Raw genomic sequence first — 19126 nt, forward strand, 5'->3', positions numbered from 1 at the left:
ATCCCAGCTACTCGGGAGGCTGAGGCAGGAGAATCACTTGAACCTGGGAGGCGGAGGTTGCGCTGAGCCGAGACTGTGCCAGTGCACTCCAGCCTGGGCGACAGAGTGAGACTCCGTCTGAAAAAAAAAGATACTATATTATGTATTTGAAATGTGCTAAGAGTAGATTTTAAGTGTTTTCACCACATACACGAAAGGTAACTGTGAGGTGATAGATGTGTTAACTAACTTGATCATGATGATCACTGTGGAAAGTATATGTGTATCAAATCATCACTGTGTACATTTTAAATACATCTAAATTTTATTTTTATTTGTCAATTATGCCTCAATGAAACAGCAAAAATATATATATATTATATATAATTTTACATTCTTTCCAAGCATTTTTTCTCATCTTTTTGCTGCCCCTGTTTTTTGGTACCCTGAGCTTAGTCTCCTGGCTTGGTTTCCTGCCCTCTGCCATCCCATCTTCTCTCACCTGAGGTTGGGGATGGAGATCCTGGGAATCCCTGTCTCAGCCTGGATTCTGTCCTTCTCTCTGGGTTTGTTGCATCCCTAGCAGGCAGGACCACAGTTGCAGGGATCGGGGCAGGGGAAGTAGTGAAGCACAGACCTGAGAGTGCCCCAGAACTGTTCATTCATTCATCCCCTTAGTGGGGAGCTGAAGAGGGTTCAGGCCCAAAGATGGTGCTTCTCTTGTTTGGGGCATGGCCACTTCACCCCTTAAGGAGGCACCAGGCTTGAGCCCATATAGTAATAGGCACATCCTCCAGCCAAAACTATTCCAGACCAGCAGGCACTTGGCTCATCTTGGGGGTCAGCCTGTCTTCATCTAAGCCACTGGTTGGCTTCCAATCTGACCCCACTTCTCCACCAATATAGCTTCTCTGTAGTCACCAGTGACCACCGTCTCTGACCCTGCATCCAACGGGCATCTCATCTTTTGCGATCTCTCAGGTAAAGGAAATAATGTATACAGTGGTCCATTGCCAAGACAAAGTGCCTTAAATCAGCTTAGATCAGCAAACTACAGAAGAAACCGGATATATACTAGGCCCCTGCTTGGATAGCCAATGCCTGCTTGTCGGCAGCCCCCCACCCTCCCTGCTTAGTTGCCCTCACCAGAACAAGAAGTTTAGTCTAAAATGAAAGTTTATTAGTCTGCAAAATAGCTCGTTTTGTCTGTTTTTATCAGCCCGCCCAGCTGCTTAGGTCATAAGCCAAATACTTGAGGCCGGGCGCGGTGGCTCACACCTGTAATCCCAGCACTTTGGGAGGCCGAGGCGGATGGATCATGAGGTCAGGAGATTGAGATCATCCCAGCTAACACAGTGAAACCCTGTCTCTACTAAAAATACAAAAAAAAGTAGCCGGGTGTGGTGGCGGGTGCCTGTAGTCCCAGCTAATCGGGAGGCTGAGGCAGGAGAATGGCGTAAATCCAGGAGGTGGAGCTTGCAGTGAGCTGAGATCACGCCACTGCACTCCAGCCTGGGTGACAGAGCGAGGCTCCGTCTAAAAAAAATAATAAAAAAATAAAAACAACTTGAATAGCCCCTGAGCTAACTAGGATTGCAGTGCATTGTGGGCTGCAAAAAATGCAATAAGACAACCCCCCAAAAAAAAAACAAACAAACAAACTTAAAGCTAACAATCAATAGGTGACATCTGGGAAAACTGTGACCCCGCAGTATTCACCCTATGAGGAACCGGGGGAGAGACCCGTGCACTAGGGGTAAATTGCTTATTGAAACTGTGCTGGGTGTGCCTGCCTATCAGACACCCAATCTTGCAAGACCCGCGTTAAAAGTCTCAATTTCGCTGTTCCCTGGGTCTCTGAGTCCATTCTTTGGGTTTGGACGGGTGAATTTGTTTATTACACAGAGGCAGCAGCCCCTCCAGACAACTCAGTCTCTTTGAAGCCCTTTCTCCCCCTCCAAGTTACCCCACTCTCCCACCTTCCCCTATGGCCACATCTCTTGATCTCGTCTACCTGACCTTAAATGTTAGCCTGTCTCAGGTTTCTGCCCTATGTGGCTCTTCTTTCTCTAGCCTGTACTCTTTCTCCATGTGATCCCACCCCATCCTGGTGTCAGGAATCACATTTTTCCCTCATCCAATCCATCACCAAGTCATGTCCGTGTCTCCCGGTCTCTCGGATTGAGCTGCTTCTCTCCACCAGCTCCACCACCGACTTAGGCCACCGCACTATTTCTCCAACCGCTCTTGGTTCCTCTACTCTTGCTCCCTGAAGATCCCTTCAAAGGCAGGTTACCATTGGGTACTGTGGTGCCATAGTACCAAAGGAACTCAGTGGCTTCCCATTGTTCCCAAAGTAAAGAGGATTCCAGGCTCAGCACGGTTGGGTCTTTGCCGGCCCCTCCAGCTCCCCAGCAACAGGACCTCCACCTCCCTCTCTTTGCTCCAGCCACACTGGACATCTCTCCGTTCTCTGAGCAAACCCTGTTCCCTCCCACCCTAGGCATTCTCAGAAACATTCTGAGAAACATTCCCAGAAACATTCTCCCTTCCCCTTTTCCCATCTCAGCTGTCCTCACTGATCTCCCAGATGAGGCCAAATCCTCCCTCATTACATGTTTTCATGCGACTCTGTACCAGGATATGTGCTTATGCACTTTATGTGATTATGTGCGTACTCTTTGCCAGTGCCTCCCCATCCCGCCTCCACTGTGCCCCACTAGTTCCGTGGACAACCACCAGGTCTGCTTTGCTCACCATTATATTCCTATCATGAAACACAGTATCTGGAACATAGGAAGCTGTCACTAAATAATCGTCGAATGAATCTGGCCCTGTTTCTAGCTTGCTGTATGACTGTGGGAAAGTTACTTTGTCTTTCAATGCCTGAAAACCTCACCTGGGAACCTGTCTCAAAGGGCTATAGAGATGGTGGTGCTAGACAGTGTGAGATGCTGCGGATCTAAAGCTCTACAGGGGGAAGGGGGAGTCCTGAGCAGGCTCACAGTGGGCACTGAGACCTATCATAAGAAAGCCACAGGACAGTGGAAAGAAGCCAGGCTGGGTACAGGAAGACCTAGCATCTGGCCCACTGCCCCTGACTCCCTGTGTGAACTCAGGCCAGTCCTTGCCTTCTCTGAGCCTCAGTCTTCCCATGGCCAGGATGTAAGCTTTGGCCTGCATGCTGCTGCAGGCCTGCCTGGCTGGCTTGTGTTCTGGCCTGGGAAACACTCTCAGTTCTTTAGAGACAACAAGAACCCCAGCTCTGCCACCCGAGACAGATTCTGTGACCAGGTCTACTGGGCCAGTCTCCAGGCCCAGGGTGTCCCATGACTGGTCTAGGCCTGGCTCAGTGCCCTGGGGCTTGAACAGTACCCAGCACCTGTCACCCAGCCTGGCACAGAGAGACCTGCCAGTCAGAGCACAGCAGGGACCAGGAAGACAGTGGCACTGACAGGCACGGGGTGCCCCAGTGGACAGGATGAGATATAGAAAAGGGGCTAGCCAGGAGATGGCCTGTGGGGTTCTGACCCTTGGCCAAAGGCTGCATGTCAGGGCTGCCAGCATTGGCAGCTGCTTCTTCGGCTGCCTGCTGCCCAGAGCTAATGAGTGGGGACAGAGCCAGGACTCGAAGGGGAAGGCGCTGCTTCCTCTGTGCATGTGGGGCAGGCTTGGGATGGCACAGGGGAGGTGGCACAGATCAGGGCCAGCTAGAGTCATACTCAGAGGATCCTTGGTTTTCTTAGATAAGCCTGAGAGCCCTGACCCTGGCCCTACACTGAGCTTGACCTTGATTGTAGACTGAGCTCAGCCCTGACCCTGGTCACAGACTGAGGCTGGCCTTGGTCACAGGATGAGCTCTGACTCTGGTGACTAATTGAAGAAGATGTTAAAAGTAGGACAATTGTTTGAAATCCTGGCAAGAGGGGGGATAAAGAAGGTTACAGTTATCAAATACTCACCATACCCCTGAGAAATAAGCTAGGAGTGTATTGTGTGTTTCATACAGTTTAATCGCCACCCAGTCCTATAATTGAGGTATAATATTATCATTAAACCTCATTTTACAGATGAGGTTCCTGAGGCTCAAAGCATTTCCATGACTTGCCCAAGGTCACAGAACTAGTTAGTACCCAAAGGAGGATGCAGGATCCAGGATTTCAAAATCTAAAAGCTCCCTCCACCTCATTCTTTGCCTTGATCTTTCATGCCGTGGTTACCCCTTTTGGAAGGGGGGTTGTTGAGACAGGATGCTAACCCAGACTTCCAGAGAAGATGCAGTGACTAGTGTGGAGACCCATCCTGGGATCTGGAGTTCTCCTTCCTCCCTGTCTGGCTGGGGGCCTTCAGTCAAGGACCCCTGAAGGCAGGGATCTGGGCAGAGTGGGTGGAGGCTCACAATGACTCACAGGTGACCCATGGGCTTGTCTCAGCAGCCAGAGGGTTGGGCTCAGCAAAAATAACAATAACACAGTGATAGTGATCATGGGATAGTCCCAGGAATAAGGCAGCCCTCACTTGCTGATGACGTTCCACTCGAAGCTCACTGCGAGCTCGGCTATTTACACCCTCTGGTTCTAACGGTGCAGTCCTGGAAGCAGGCTGCGTTATTCCCATGTGATAGTGGAGGAGGCCAAGGCCCAGGGGAGAATGTGGATGTGTCTGAGGTCACATGGCTGGCCAGTGGGAGTGGAGCAGATGAAGATGACTATTCCCATCTGGCCGCTGGCTCCTACAGAAGCCAAGTCTCCTTCTCTTCCAGCAGGATCCCCATGGGAAAAAAGACAAGGGTGGGGAGCAGGCCTGGGGTGAGGCCTGGGAACCAGGGTCTTCATCTACCCTGCAGGGCCCCCACACCATGGTTTGATTTTCCACCCACACCTGCCCCCCATGACATCAGTTCCTGGAGACTCAGAACCTCAGAATTTTTGTTCAGTGAGAACTTCCCTTTGTCCCAGGGTTATAAATACAGCTGGTGTCAGTGGTTGAAGGATGGTTGGCCTGAGAACCATCCCCAGCCAGACCGAAGCCATAAGGATTCTTTCCAGATGTTCTCCCATCTCTGCCACCTGGGGCCCCTAAGGTGTTCTCATGCCTGAAACCCCCATTCAGACTCAAGAAGCATGAGTTCTCCCCCACAGGCTTCTTCTGGAATCCTGCATAACAGCCTCAGAGGGCATTCATGGGGGAGATTTGGGGCCATGAGGCAGGCCAGAGGGGGCCTTCCTGGTGTCCTCATTGCATCCTGCATGGGCTGTCTCCTCTGCTTACTCCTGAGCATGGGAAGAGCGGCTGACAGCCTCCTCCTCCCTCCCTGGTCATCATGAGCAGCCAGGAGGCTTGGTGATCCCTCCAGGCTTTATGTAGCTTCCCTCTCCCTAGCCTGGCCCCCGTGGGTCCCAGGGTCACATGCCACAGGGTCTAGCTTGTAGTGGAGTGAGGGAGGCCATTGAGCAGGGGCTGGGGCTCTGGGCACCGATTAGGCTCCTCCTACCCCTGTGTGCTCCCTGATTCTGTCATCCCTCCATGCACACACTTAAGTTTCCAGCAGAAGGAGCTGCCCTGGAATCCCGTTGATCTCCTCATTACCCCCCCCCCCCCCGCCGCTCCTTCTCTGAGGCTCCCCCTATCCATCCAGAAACCTGTGAGATACTGAACACCATTATCAGGGAGAAGCTGAGCTCAGAGATGCTTAAGGGATGTGCCACACAGTCAGCAGCAGTGGAGCCGGGAGCCAGAATTCAAAGTCAATGTCTTCAGGGCCAAGCTACTTATGCAAATCCTGTAGTTCCTGGCATGTGATGCAATAGAGAGAGGAAGCGACTGTGGCAAACCAGAGAGCACCTGGCTCATTCAGAGGAGTAGCCCCTGCCCGTCCTACTGATCTCTACATGGAAGAATGAGGGCATGGGTTGTCAACCCTCTTCATTTTTGTTTATGTTTAATTATTAGGTTTTTTTTATGTGTAGAGATGGGGTTTCACTGTGTTGCCCAGGCTGGTTCAAACTCCCGGCCTCAAGTGATCCTCCCACCTTGGCCTCACAAAGTGCTGACATTACAGGTGTGAGCCACCCTGGCCAGCCTCTCTCAATTTTATTTATTTTATTTTTTTATTTTTTGAGACGGAGTCTCACTCTGCTGCCTGGGCTGGAGTGCAGTGGTGCGATCTCAGCTCACTGCAACCTCTGCCCCCCAGGTTCAAGAGACTCTCCTGCCTCAACCTCTTGAGTAGCTGGGATTACAGGCGCGTGCCACCACTCCCAGCTAATTTTTGTATTTTTAGTAGAGATGGGGTTTCACCATGTTTGTCAGGCTGGTCTCGAACTCCTGACTTCATGATCTGCCCGCCTCAGCCTCCCAAAGTGCTGGGATTACAGGCGTGAGCCACTGCGCCCGGACGCCTCTCTCAATTTTTAAAGAGAAACCAGAAATCCAAATGTTTGTGTAAAATCAGCCAAGTTTTACTTTCAGGCCAAACACCCCTGGTCAGTGAGGATCTCTGGGCCCCTCATTGTTCCTCTCCTGAACCCTCAACCCAACTCGGACACCACTGGTGCCTCCAGCTTTGCTGACTGGTCCCCCTCTGCCAGGGGAGTGACCTCCCAATGGCTGTGCATCCTCCACACATGTATAAGTAGGCATTCTCCTTTCTTGAAGCCCCTTCTTTCCTCGCCTCCAGGACAACCCCCTCTCCTGATTTTCTCCCCTGTCTCTGGCCACTCCACTGTGGGATACTCTTTGTCCCAGTACCCTGCGAATGTCAATGCTCCTGGCTCAGTCCTTGGCCTCTCCTCTGCATCTCTACCCTCCTTCTTTTTTTTTTTTTTTTTTTTTTTGAGATGGAGTTTCACTCTTGTCACCCAGGCTGGAGTGCAATGATGTGATCTCGGCTCACTGCAACCTCCACCTCTGGGGTTCAAGCAATTCTCCTGCCTCAGCCTCCTGAGTAGCTGGGATTACAGGCGTGTGCCAACACACCCGGCTAATTATTGTATTTTTAGTAGAGACGGTGTTTTGCCATGTTGGCCAAGCTGGTCTCGAACTCCTGATTGCAGGTGATCCACCTGCCTCGGCCTCCCAAAATGCTGGAATTACAGGTGTGAGCCACCACGCCTGGCCTCTACACTTTTTAAGAGATCCCCCCTCACCTAGGCATCCCCCTTTCCCCCCATCCTGAAAGCCCCAGAATCCCTGGATCCAGCCTCTCTCCTGAGCTCCAGTTCCATAGACCCACCTGCCAATATACGTCTCCACTCAGACTCAGCCTTCCTCATTGATCTCCTCATCCTCCCTCCTTCTCGAAACCTGTGAGATACTGAGCGCTGTTATCAGGGAGGAGCTGAGCTCAGAGATGCTTAGGGGATGTGCCACACAGTCAGCAGTGGTGAGCCAGGAGCCAGGACTCAAGCCCACGACTGGTGAGCCTGAACACAAAGCTGTCTCTCTGGTCTTCAGCAAGCCTGGCCTGGGAATGCTCAGGAGGCCCTGGGGTTTTATCCCTGGGAGGGCAGGCTGTGGCCTACCCCTTCCCTGTTCCCATACAAAGGTGGGGACAGAGGAGCAACTGGCCCTGAGTGAGGAGAGGAGCTAGTGGGCATGGCCCCCTCCCTCTCCTGTCGACTTCCCAGCGGTGTGCTCCTGCGGTGCCCTGTGGCGTTGGAGGAGTGGGGCCTAGGGACTAGCCGGGGACTGTGGCAGGGACTCTCAGGATGGTCAGTGTGGCTAACAAAACCAGACCTCGATCCCTCCACAGCACCCTGGAATGGGACAGAGAGACTAGGGGCCAGGCTGGACCGAGGCGCTCAGTGCCCCCTGGGCCTGGAGGGAGCCCAGTTCCCCCACTTTCCCCCCACAGCTGGGTTCTGCTTCCCCACTTTGGGGACACGCTCTTGGGACAGGACTTGGGATCTGAACCCTCCTCCCAGCCAAGAGCTATTTCCAAGACAGTTCTGAGGAGCTGCCACTGGCTCAGCAGCCTGGGCCAGTGAGTTGGCCTGGCAGAGCTTGAAAGGAGGGGCTGCCACTGTCCCACCTGATTTTCCAGTGGTCTGTCCCTTCTTCTTTCTTTCAGCAAACACCTGCTGGGCCCCACTTTGCCCAGGCAGTGGGAACTGAGCTCCAGCAGCGACAAGACAGGTCCCTGCCCTTGAGGGGTGAACCGTCTAGTAGCGGTGGTGAGGGTGGGGAGGCGCCAGGAATCATAATGCTGTCCCCACTCACTCATCCTTTGCCCACAGTCTCCCAGGAAGGCGGCCATCCAGGCTCCAGTCGCCAGCACTAGGGTATCGGAGCCCCTCAGGAGGCTGGGCTCTGTGTCTGAGCCAGGGAGTGGCCCCAGACCTCAAAACGTGGACTGAACACCACACGAGTTAAGCAGGGAATGAGAATCAGAATGACAGGAATCAGAAGAGTCCGGTGATTTCTGTGAGGTCAGGAAGTTCGACTTTATGTCTGGCCCACGTTCCTCCTGCCCTAAGGCTGCATACGGGAGAAAGGGGTACTCAAAAGGGTGGCTGTTCAGAGTGACTGAACCATTGAGAGGATTGCAAGTCCTGCTGGGTTGCTCATCCAGGCCCACACCTTCCAAGTGGACTGTCATTGCCTCCCCATAGGACTGTGATGGTGACTGACAGGTCCACCCATTGCAGCCTAAGAAGGTGGCTCCCAGGGCCCCTCACCAGCTATGCCACAGGACAGGACACGGCATGACACTCCAAAGGCTGACAGATGGTGCAGACAGCGGCCCTTCCTGACCCTGCATCGCCTCCAGCCTCAAAAAGAGTAAAAAAGTATCTCTGGAAAACAAGGAAATCCCCTTCCCAGAAGAGGGTAGAAGGTGCAACAATGCCCAGAACACCGGCGCTTGAGCCTGACTTTGGGCCATCACAAAGCTCTGTGGGCTGTGGCTTTCTCCTTGTCCGCCATGAGTGGAAAGGAGGGGTACCCACACTTTTGGATGAAGTGTGAGTAGTGGTGGGGTGGAGGAGCAGCATCCTTGTTTGACAGGAAGATCTTTGCCTTTGCTAGAGTGCTTCTCAGAGTTTCTCAGAAGGTGCCCTTTCTTTTTCCCAGAGCAGCCCCCACGCCCTGCAGGCAAGGGCAGGGGAAGAGCCGGGCCCTCATGGACTGGGAGCTGCTGGCCTCCAGTTGGTGCCCTCCTTACTCCAGAGTCAGTTATTCTGTAAACTGAGGCCCACCTGCAGTGTTGTAGCACCATCAGCAATTAGTGATGCTTCATTAGAGTCCAATTAATAAATGAAACCCAGGATGAGAGTCCCTCGTGTTGCTGAGAATAACAACCCCGCTCATGCCTTAAGTGGCAGCCTCCTGGGGCTCAAAACCCACAAGGACCAGCTGCCCTGCCTATAGCATGGGGCTGGGGGAGGCGGCAGCACAGACTGGGGGCCTTGTCAAGGCTGTTGTCTGGTGAAGCGGGGGCGAGGAGAGAAGGGAGCTTCAGCACTGACTCCCTGCCTCAGATCTCAGCTCCTCCTTTGAGGAGTCCCTGGGCACAACTCCCTGCCCAGCAATCCCAGGGGAGCTTGGCTAAGGCCAGAGGTGTGAGGGCTGGGGCTCTTCCCCCCTGCCTGCCCGGCTTCAGAGGACACTGATTGTGGCCACGGCAAAAAGGGGCCTTGAGAGGGACTCAGGGGAGAACCACAGCCTCCCTCTCCTGACTCCCCCAACCCATGCTCCCAAGTCAGCACCTGCATCAGCCAAACAGCCCCCCTCAAGCCTCACCTTCTGTCCTCCAAGTGGAAAGATTCTCAATCTATCTGTTCAAGCCCTGCCTTCTCCAGGTTTAGGGTCAGAAACACAGGAACCCAGACTTTGGCCACCCCATTCAGATGACTGTCTCTGCAGAAGCCAACTCCCCACCTCCTGTTGCATAAGACTGGGCTCCTGGATTGGGAAGAGGTCACTGGGTTTTTCAGAGCCTTCCAGGGGTGGAGGCAGGCCTAGCCTGTGGCCTGGGAGTCTGGCAGCCTCTTGGACTTCTGGAGGATGGGGTAGGCAGGCCTCCCAGGCTCAGAAGTTGGCATGGAGGAAGCAGGTCGAGGGGAATTGCCCTACCTTCTCAGGAAAGATTGAGACCCAACCATTACACCTCGACAGCTGGCCTGCAGGACTGCCAGTTCCCTCACCTCCCTCTCAGTTTCCCAGGTGAGCCAGCAATGGATTGTGATGGGCCAGGTCAAAGGCGCCCAATACCTCCTATTCCACCATCCATCCACTTAAAGGTCTGCTCCTTATCCACTATTCCCAGTGCCTGCCTGACTTCCCCAGTGCCAGGGGCTTCTGGGAACATCACTCTAGTCTCTCAGGATTTGCAAGCCTGCCCAGCCAAGACCCCAGCAGCCACAGCAGATCTGAGTCAGGGCCCTCCCCTTTCCTTTGCTCCCTTGATGGCTGTCCTGGGATTGGCACTCAAAACAAGCCAGGCCGCCTGTGCCCTAGCTTCTAAAGCTCTGCCCAGGAGGCGGCCAGGTCTTGACTATTGTTCATGCTTTGAGGCTTTGAGGGGAGCCAGAGGCCAACAGGACAGGCAGGACAGGTGGGGGAGGTGGGCTCAGGTGTGAATAGAAGACCCCAGAGGCAGCTTGAGGACTGGGTAACAAGAGTGGGTACAGTATGGTACTCACACCTCTCTGGGCAGCCTTTGTGCACATGCATGTGTGCATGTATGTGTGTGTGCATGCATTTGTGTGCATGTGTGTGCATATGTGTGTATGTATGTGTGGATGTGTGTGTGTGTCTCCTGGAGTGAGGGGGAAAGCGGCTCATGAGCACTCTTGCTTTCTGTCCGTCAAATCCCATGCTTTTCCGATGCTCACTTCTTCCACTCACAGCTGCAGCCCCCGGGAACCAGATGACACATTTTCCCTTAGTCATGACCTTGCAGAAGGAAAGCAAAGTCCTTGTTCCCTCCCACTCACAGCTGTGGTTGAGCCTGGCCCCCTCACACCCTGCTGGGGTGGGGGCCCCAGTAATGCCTAGCTGGGGACTGGAGTTTGTCAAAGACACACACACCCTTCCAGCAGCCTGGAGGGTAGGCCATGTTGAGGGGGGTTTACGTTTTCCTGCAGCTTGGTCTCAGGGCTGCTGCACTCTAAACCCAACTCCAGTCCTATCCTGGCATGGCTGCCCATGCTGTGGCTGGATTAAATCTGGCCCCGAGACAGCAGGCACCACCCACTAGCTCCTCCTGGCCCTGGATGCCTGGAGCCAACAGGTCCAAGTCAACAGGGCAGGTCTTTGGGGGGACAGGGAGGGAGGTCTCTCCTTGCAGACAGCCTGTGGAGAGGCCTAGGGAACCCAGGTCCCCTGGGTTCTAAGACTGCATTGGGAGCCCTGAGGGAGCCTGGGGACCTGGAACTCAGCCACGTGCCCATCTGCGGGGTGCAGAATGGGGCTGGGAGCAGGGAGTGAGCTCATCCCCTGCTCCTATTCTGTGAAGAATCAGAGGCCCTTCTTGCTCTCCAGATTCTAGAATAGCATCAAGGCCCAGAGGAGTCAGCTGTGCCAGGAAAAGCCATTACCCCGACAGCCTCCCTCCACCTGCTAAAAGCTTCCCCCTTCCCCTGGGGCCTCCCCCTCCCACCCAGTTGCTTTATCTGCACTCACCTAGCCCTGATGACCTTCATATTAGATGGGGCAGGGAGGTGGGGAAAATAGTTGCTTAACTCTTTCTATGCTGGAGGAAAGTCAGCACCCACTCCCTTGCCTTGCCCCATCACCTTTCCCCACCTCTTTGCACCTGGGAATTCCTCCTGCCACCCTCCCAGGAGGGTTGGGAGGATACGAGGACAGTAGAAGACAGGCTGGCATGGGGTTCACTCTGAATCCTGTCACTATGCTGCCTGTGACTTCACACCTTCATTTGTGTCTTCTCTGTGCACACAGAGCCACATGAAGATCCCTGGGAATCCCCCAGGAATGTGTCCATGCAGGTGCAGTTTTGTGCCCAGCTCTGGGGTTGACATCTGGGTGCAGAAGGACTGACTTCTTCCTGACACACCCTCGGCGCTTCTGCTTTTCTGCTGTTTCTGTGCAGGTCCCTGAGGAGGGAGGCTGTGAGGCCTTATTGTGCACTAACTATATATCTATAAGTAGCAGATCGGGTGGCTGGGTAGCACAGGGAGGCTGCTGAGAGCCTGAGGTCTCTGACTTTGCTGGGGCAGCTGTCAGGAGCGGGAGCCTAGGCACAGAGTGTCATGGGAGGTACTTAGATTGCACCCCTTGGTCAAGCATGGTCACAGAGCCGGAGGGAAAAAGGGACCCGAGGGTGGAGGGAGCAAGCTGAGCGCCACGTTCCTGCCAGGCTTCTGCCTTCCCTCTCTAGCCTGGCAGCCTCCCACACACCCCTTTGCGGGTGTGAGGAGTCCATTCTGCAGAGCCTGCAGGGGTGTGTCTGGATGGACGCTCATCTGAGAAGGACTCCGGCTCTCTGGGAGATGCCCCTTCTCACCCCAGCTTGTACTCAGTGCTCCTTCCCCTTCATGCTGCCCTCAGGCAGGTCCTCTTGCAAAAACACCCAAGCTGTTTTGTATCACAAATGAGGGAATAACATGAACTGGGGCTTTCTGGGTGCCAGGAGCTGAACATGCTTTCTTTCCAGTCCTTATAACACTCTCTCAGGGGGGTACTATTGAAAAAGGAGGAACTTAGTAGGTGCAGAGGGGAGATGATCTCGCCAGGATAAACACGGGCTCCAAACCCAGCTCTGAATCATTCCCAAGCCTGTGCTCTTTCCAGGATTCCACACCTTGGCCAGAGCAGCCAGACATCCCCAATTGTAGACCCAGAATTGGGGGCATGATGGGGAAAAATCACGCCACGGCAAAGGGGCTGGTCACAGGAGGGTCAATAAGGCTAAGCTCTCTGGTGCTATGGGGTAATAACAGGAATTATATTTATATTTTAATAATTTAAGGTACTAAGAATTATTAACACTTTCTTGGTACTTAGCAATGTGCCAGGCACTATACATATTCATTCGTTTCCTTCCCACAACCGCCCTGCAGGCTGGGCACCGTTACCATCTCTGTTTTATAGATGAAGAAAATAAGGCACCACAGGTTCTGTACCTTGCCTAACATCACACAGCTGGCAGGGGGTAGAGCTGGGATTTGGAACCCAAAATGCCCAGCTGCAGGGTCCTTCTTACAATCACTGTGTTATACTGCCTCAGTCAAAGCACAGCAGGAGTCCTCAGTTGACCCCTGGAACTTGGAGATGGAACTCCTGCAAGCATGGTCACCCACAGAAGCAGGGCTCCTGCAAGCATGGTTACCCACAGGAGCAGGGCTGTGATGAGTGGGAGCAAGGAGCCAGGTCACAGCATCACTGAAGTCTAAAGGGCAGAGGGAACAGTGAGGGCCGGGGGGCTCCAGAGGGCTTCTTGGAGGAGAGGAACAAGCTGGGCTGGGAAGAACCATGTTGGTATTGCTAATGCACAGAGCAGGTGGGATCTGAGCCAACTGGCCTGCCCCACACTCCCTTTGGGGGCCTTGAGGGTGAAACAAGGGCTGGTGGGGATGACGTCTTTGTTCCCATCGTGGGGTACCATTTTTGCACCTTGCCTCCCTCCGCAAGGTGTGTGGTGTGGCTCCCCCTGCTACAGGATCTCTGGGATGATTCCTCAGCCCATGACTGCTGCAGTTAATGGAGCAGCGCTGGGGATGGCCCTGGCCTAGTAACCTCTTCTACAGAAGAAGTATTCACTCTCTCCCTGAGCCGTTTGACGGCTCTGGATCTCCGATATCTGTGGGGTGCACTGGGATGCAGAGGGCCCAAGCTTACCTCTCACCTTAGACAGCCTGGTCCTGAACAATCTGAGTGCTTGAGGGCTGGAAAGCCCTTTCCACCGCCCCCTGCCCCCAGGCCTGGACCCAGCTCCAGGTGCCCAGCTCCAGGGGCCCAGCCCAAGGCCCTGCACACAGCAGGCATCTCAGAAGGCAGCAGCATGTGCGTGCTTCATTGTAAGCATTTAGAACTGGGATTGTCGGGTGGAGCCTGGAAATCTGGGCCAGAAGTTTAGGGAAATAAGGTGAAGAAGAGAGGACAGCCAGGCGGGGCATCGCACAGCCACTCTGCCCAGAGGATTCCTCCCACCGAACAGAACCTAGAGAAGAGGGAGGCCATGCACATGGGCTCCTGCTGGAGAGCCCTCCCTGGCAAGGGCTAGGAAGTCAGGTGGGCAAGGCATCTACCCTCTACCCCCATCCCTACCCCTGCCCTGAGCCTCTCTAAGTGAGAGGCTTGTGACTAAGTGAAGGCCTCAGTAGTGGCCAGCGAGACAGTGTGGTCACCTGGGCTGGCAGGAGAGCTGGGGGAGAGGCCTGGGATGACACAAGTGTCTATGCATGGGACAGAGCTCTCCATATTCTGTCCACCTTTCACTCAGATTTATGGACAGTGGAGCCTGGGATGGGGACAAGCAGCAGACAGAACCCCTCCCTTTGACTCACCCTGCCCCTGCTCTCCCCAGGAAAAGCACATCTGAGGAAAAGAACAATCAGAGCTCCAAGGCAGTCACATCTGTGACCTCAGAGCCCACCAGAGCCCCTATCTGGGGGGACACGGTGAATGTGGAGATCCAAGCTGAGGATGCAGGGCAAGAAGGTAAGCAGGGGCTGGGCAGGGCCGGCATGTGCAGGCAGGGTGTGAACACAGCCAAGGACTTAGAGCAAGAAGCAGGCTCCCTCTCACTGCAGCTGGTAGCCACCTGAACACCTCCTTGGGCTCAGTTAAAAGCACTTAGAAAAAATCATAATACTGTCACGCCTCATCTCCCCATCCTGCTCGAAAAATGGGTTGTTCCACATAAATGAATTTTCCAGACAATGCAAGCTTATCTTTTTTATGACTGTTGTTATTATTTTCATGGCTGTTATTACCGCCGTCTCCTACTGAAACAGGACATTACAGCTTCCTGGCACGTCCCCACACATCACTCATTGGAGTCACCACCTCCCAGGAAGAGCAATGCTGCTCCCATTGCTTAAGAGAACATCGAGGTTCAGGGAATTTAACTGGCTTAAGCTTAAGACCAAGGACCAAGGACTCAGCATTGCATGTTCTTACTGCAGCTCCAGGGTTCCCGCTGCTTCCATTTGATTTTTTAAAAAATATTTGAAATGTCCCTAGAATGGATCCCTATTCCTGCCTAGTCCTCCCCAGGTGTCAGCCTGAGCCACGAGGTGCCCATGTACACACATGCATGTGCACACTTATATTTACTTTCACACTGTGGGTCTGTTGGATTTCCATTCTCCTGGGGGAGCTCAGGCTGGACACAAGGGAATACTGATTGGCTGATGCCCGGGTAGGGGGGCATCGCATCGGGCACTGCCAGCACAGACTGGAGGTGCCTGGCGATGTCTCTGATCTTATCTAGTCAGGACCTCAGACTTGCTTCTTGCAGGTGGTCTCTCCCTGAGAGAACAGGCTTTGCCTCTCCCCCTTGAAATCTTGCCAGGACCTAGACAGAACTCCTTGTTCTCCTCACACAGAGCAGAAAGCCAGCCGAAGACTATGGGAGAGGAGAAAGGAAACAGGAAGGGGAGCCTCCGTAAAAGGGGAAGGAGCTAGTTCTAGGTCAAGCCAGATAATTTTTCTTTTCTGCCTGTAAAGGGATAGGTGGAGCTGTTGGGATGCTTTAAGAAGATGCAAAAGAGGAGGAAAAATTGACCTAGGATTTCATGCAGAGGCACATGCGTGCCTGTGTGTGCATGTCTTTGTGAATGCCTGCATGCTGGTTCATGCGCATGTGTGAATGTGGCGTGTGCTGTGTCTGTACTTGTAGGCCTGCATGTCTGTGTGTCTTATGTGTGTGTGCACGTGGGTGTGTCTAGCTGCAACAGTGTGGTGTATGTGTGTCTGGATGAATCTGGATGGTGGTGTGTGCCTTGCAGTGCATGAGTATGTGTAGTTTTTGTGTGTGGCTCTGTGTGTATGCATGCATGTATTTATGTGGCTGGTGGGAAGTTAGAGGTTATGGTGAGTGGACCTGAGCTGGGATCCTGCCCTGGGCTCTACATACCTGGGGTAACAGAGGAAAAAATGTAATAAGGTCAGTGACCCCAGGGCCCATCTGTGCAGCAGAGAGAGGGGCAGGACTAACTGCAGGAGGGACAAGAGAGTGGGGAGGCCTCATGGGCAGGCAGGGAATATTGGCAGGCATCTCATTGCAGATTGAAGTAGCTGGATGCTTGTTGGAACTGGTTGCTGTGGTGATGTCTGCGGTGGGGGTGGGGGAGATGGAGGCCAGGCCAAGAGGCGGGGGAAGGGTGGGAGGTAGCTCAAGGATGTGTTAATGAAAAGCAAAGGGGAGTTTCAGACCCTGTGTCAGGGCCAAAGCAGGCGGGTGGCAGAAATAGCTTGTTGGCCACACAAAGGGAGCGGTGGGAGGCCGGAAGGGCACAATGCCCAGAGAGGAAGCTGATGAAGCGTGTTTGTAGCATGGAGACAGGAGCAGGGAGGAGTGGCTGTCCATTACCCCCAATTCCAGCTCATCTGCTGGCTGCCCACACAGAGCTCCAGGAATAGCGGGTAGGGAAAATGCACGGCACTCACCTCTCGTTCAACCTTGGCAAATCCCAACTGGATCTGGGGACTCTTGGTCCATGGCGAGTTGGCATAAGGGGCTTCAGCCTGCACAGCTCCTCGTGGTGCTTTGGCTGGGAGCACTGGAATCTCCCAGTTGAGTTTCCTCAGGTCTGCCTACAGCAGGGTTTGTGTTTGGAGAGCTGCAGATGCTTAAAGAGAAGGAAAATAGTGACAACCACGAGGAGCATTTGCACAGAAGGTTACAGCTTGAAAACACACTCTTCTCCCTACAACAACCCAAGGGGAGAGACAAGGCTTTTTATTAAAGTGTTGACATTTTGAAGAGCAGAAACATGAAGTTCAGAGAGGTTAAATTACTTGCTAACAGTCACAGAGCAAGTTAGTATTTCTGGTACTAGAACCCAGGTCTGCTGACTTCATATCCCTTGCCTCAATCTCCCTTCTTCAAGTCAACCTCAACACCTTCAGTGCCCTCTCCCCCTTCTTTCCTTTGAGCATGGATCCCATATGACAAGCCCTTGAGATACCTTGGCAAGTGTTCAGGGTCGCTGTAGGGAAGACAGAGAAAGAAGAATACTTAATAAAGCCCTCAGCTTCCTTCTCCACCCCCACATCCAAATGACCCATCTGGTTCCAAATGACCCAGCAGCTGAGCCCGCTGAACCTGCTGAGCCCTCAAGGGCCAGCTGCTGTCCCTGGTGCTGAAACCCCTTGTCTCAAGAGAAGCAGAGGGCAAGGGTCTCCCCAAGTGTTTCCCTCAGGCACACCCCTCCGCCCCATCCTCCCTTTCCTGTTCTCTGTTTTGTATCCTTTCTTACCTCATCTCTCTCATTCTTTCTCCATCCCTCCTCTATCCTTCTCCTTTTCTCCCTCCCCATCTCTTCTTCCTCCTCAAATCATAGATTTCCAGAATATAAAGATGCCTCAAGTGTCACCAAATTCAACCCTTCCCATCATCTACTTTCTAGATGTGTTATGTTGATCAAGTTATATAACCCTCTGAGCTCCATTGTTCATATTTTAAGAACAGAGATGATGATACCTACCTGGGGGGTTGTGGTGAGAATTTGTTGGAATCATGGCTGAGACATGCCCATCCCCATGCCTGGCACGTAGTAGATACTCACTAAATAATCATGACAGTCCCGCTCACTAAACAGGACTGTCATGATTATTTATAGGACATTGGTGTTCTTCTTAAAGTTTATACCGGCCAGGTGTGGTGGCTCATGCCTGTAATCCCAGCACTTTGGGAGTCTGAGGCAGGTGGATCACTTGAAGTCAGGAGTTTGAGGCCAGCCTGGCCGACATGGCAAAACCTTGTCTCTACTAAAAATACAAAACTTGGCTGGGTGTGGTGGCGGGCACCTGTAATCCCAGCTACTTGGGAGGCTGAGGCAGGAGACTCTCTTGAACCTGGAAGGCAGAGGTTGTAGTGAGCTGAGATCATGCCACCACACTCCAGCCTGGGTGACAAAGTGAGACGCTGTCTCAAAAGAAAAAGTTTATACCAATATTCATGCCATTTTATGAGAAAATATAGTCTCTTTGGAGGGTGTTTACTAAGTGGTGCATTATTCTTAGTATTTAGACTAGTTTTCCCTTACTTGTAGTAGACTTTTATTGATAGCTGTATTAAAGGATTTCCTTGAGCAGATCACTTTTTCTTACTGAAATTCAGTTTCCCCACCTGCAACATGTGTGAGATAATCTCTCCCCATCCTGCCTCAAGAGCTGGCATAAGTGTTTGTGACCAAGGGAAAGAGTCTTATTCCTGGAAAGAGGTGCTATGCCTGCTTGCCTGTGTATCTCAGTGTGTGCACATGTGTGTCTGTTGCCACAGGGGACTGGACTCAGTTCTGTGTGTGTCTATTTCTGACCTGGGAGTTTCTAGACCATGGGAGAAAATTGCATGTTGGGGTCCTAACAGCTGCCGGCATGGAGCTTTGCCCTGTGCAGGGGCTCAGACTGTGCTTGTGGGTTTGTGTGCACAGGGGTGATCCACACATGTGTGTGCATGTTGATTCCTCAGTGTGGTCCCTGCTCTCTACTCTCGGCAATGTCTCTCACCTCTCACTGTCTCTCCTTACTGGGAGAGAAAGGGATCCATTTAAAAATAAACCTATGCTCATTTTTTCTCTTTCCAGATGTGATCCTCAAGGTGGTGGACAACAGAAAGAAACAGGAGTTGTTGTCCTACAAAATCCCCATCAAGTACCTGCGTGTCTTCCACCCCTACCACTTTGAGCTGGTGAAGGTGAGTCAGAGGCCTGGGGAAGTGCAGGGAGAGCAGGTGGGAACCACCTTGAATGTCCCCAGCTATTCCCTCGGAGCAGCCCTGAGCATCCCACACCCACCCACAGCATGACAAGTCTAGGACCATGTGGGGCTCGGGAAACATGGCTCCTGGTACATACACAGGAATGATGTCTACAAGAATTTGGAATTTTCCAAATTCATCTCTGTAAAACAGCTGATTATTATAGGACAACTGCCACATTAAATGAATATACCAATTAAAGATAGATTTTGATTACAAAAACGTTAAAAGAGCGGATCTAAAAATCAAAGAAAC

General features: G+C 52.8%; 1 protein-coding gene across 7 annotated transcripts in view; it reads left to right on the forward strand.

The window, feature by feature from the left end:
* Positions 1–19126, forward strand: part of CCDC33 (coiled-coil domain containing 33) — a 101844-nt gene that overhangs the window by 11653 nt on the left and 71065 nt on the right. For all 7 annotated transcript variants that reach the window (XR_010151420.1, XR_010151418.1, XR_010151419.1 and 4 more), the window contains exons 3-4: positions 14471–14604; positions 18699–18808. Coding sequence is in view for 4 of the 7 variants with exons in the window: in XM_054667035.2 (XP_054523010.1) it covers positions 14471–14604; positions 18699–18808 (244 nt within the window). In the remaining 3 variants the exon portion in view is untranslated. The remainder of the gene's footprint in view (positions 1–14470; positions 14605–18698; positions 18809–19126) is intronic.

This window comes from Pan troglodytes, chromosome 16 (assembly GCF_028858775.2).
Source record: "Pan troglodytes isolate AG18354 chromosome 16, NHGRI_mPanTro3-v2.0_pri, whole genome shotgun sequence".
NCBI classification, from domain to species: Eukaryota; Metazoa; Chordata; class Mammalia; order Primates; family Hominidae; genus Pan; species Pan troglodytes.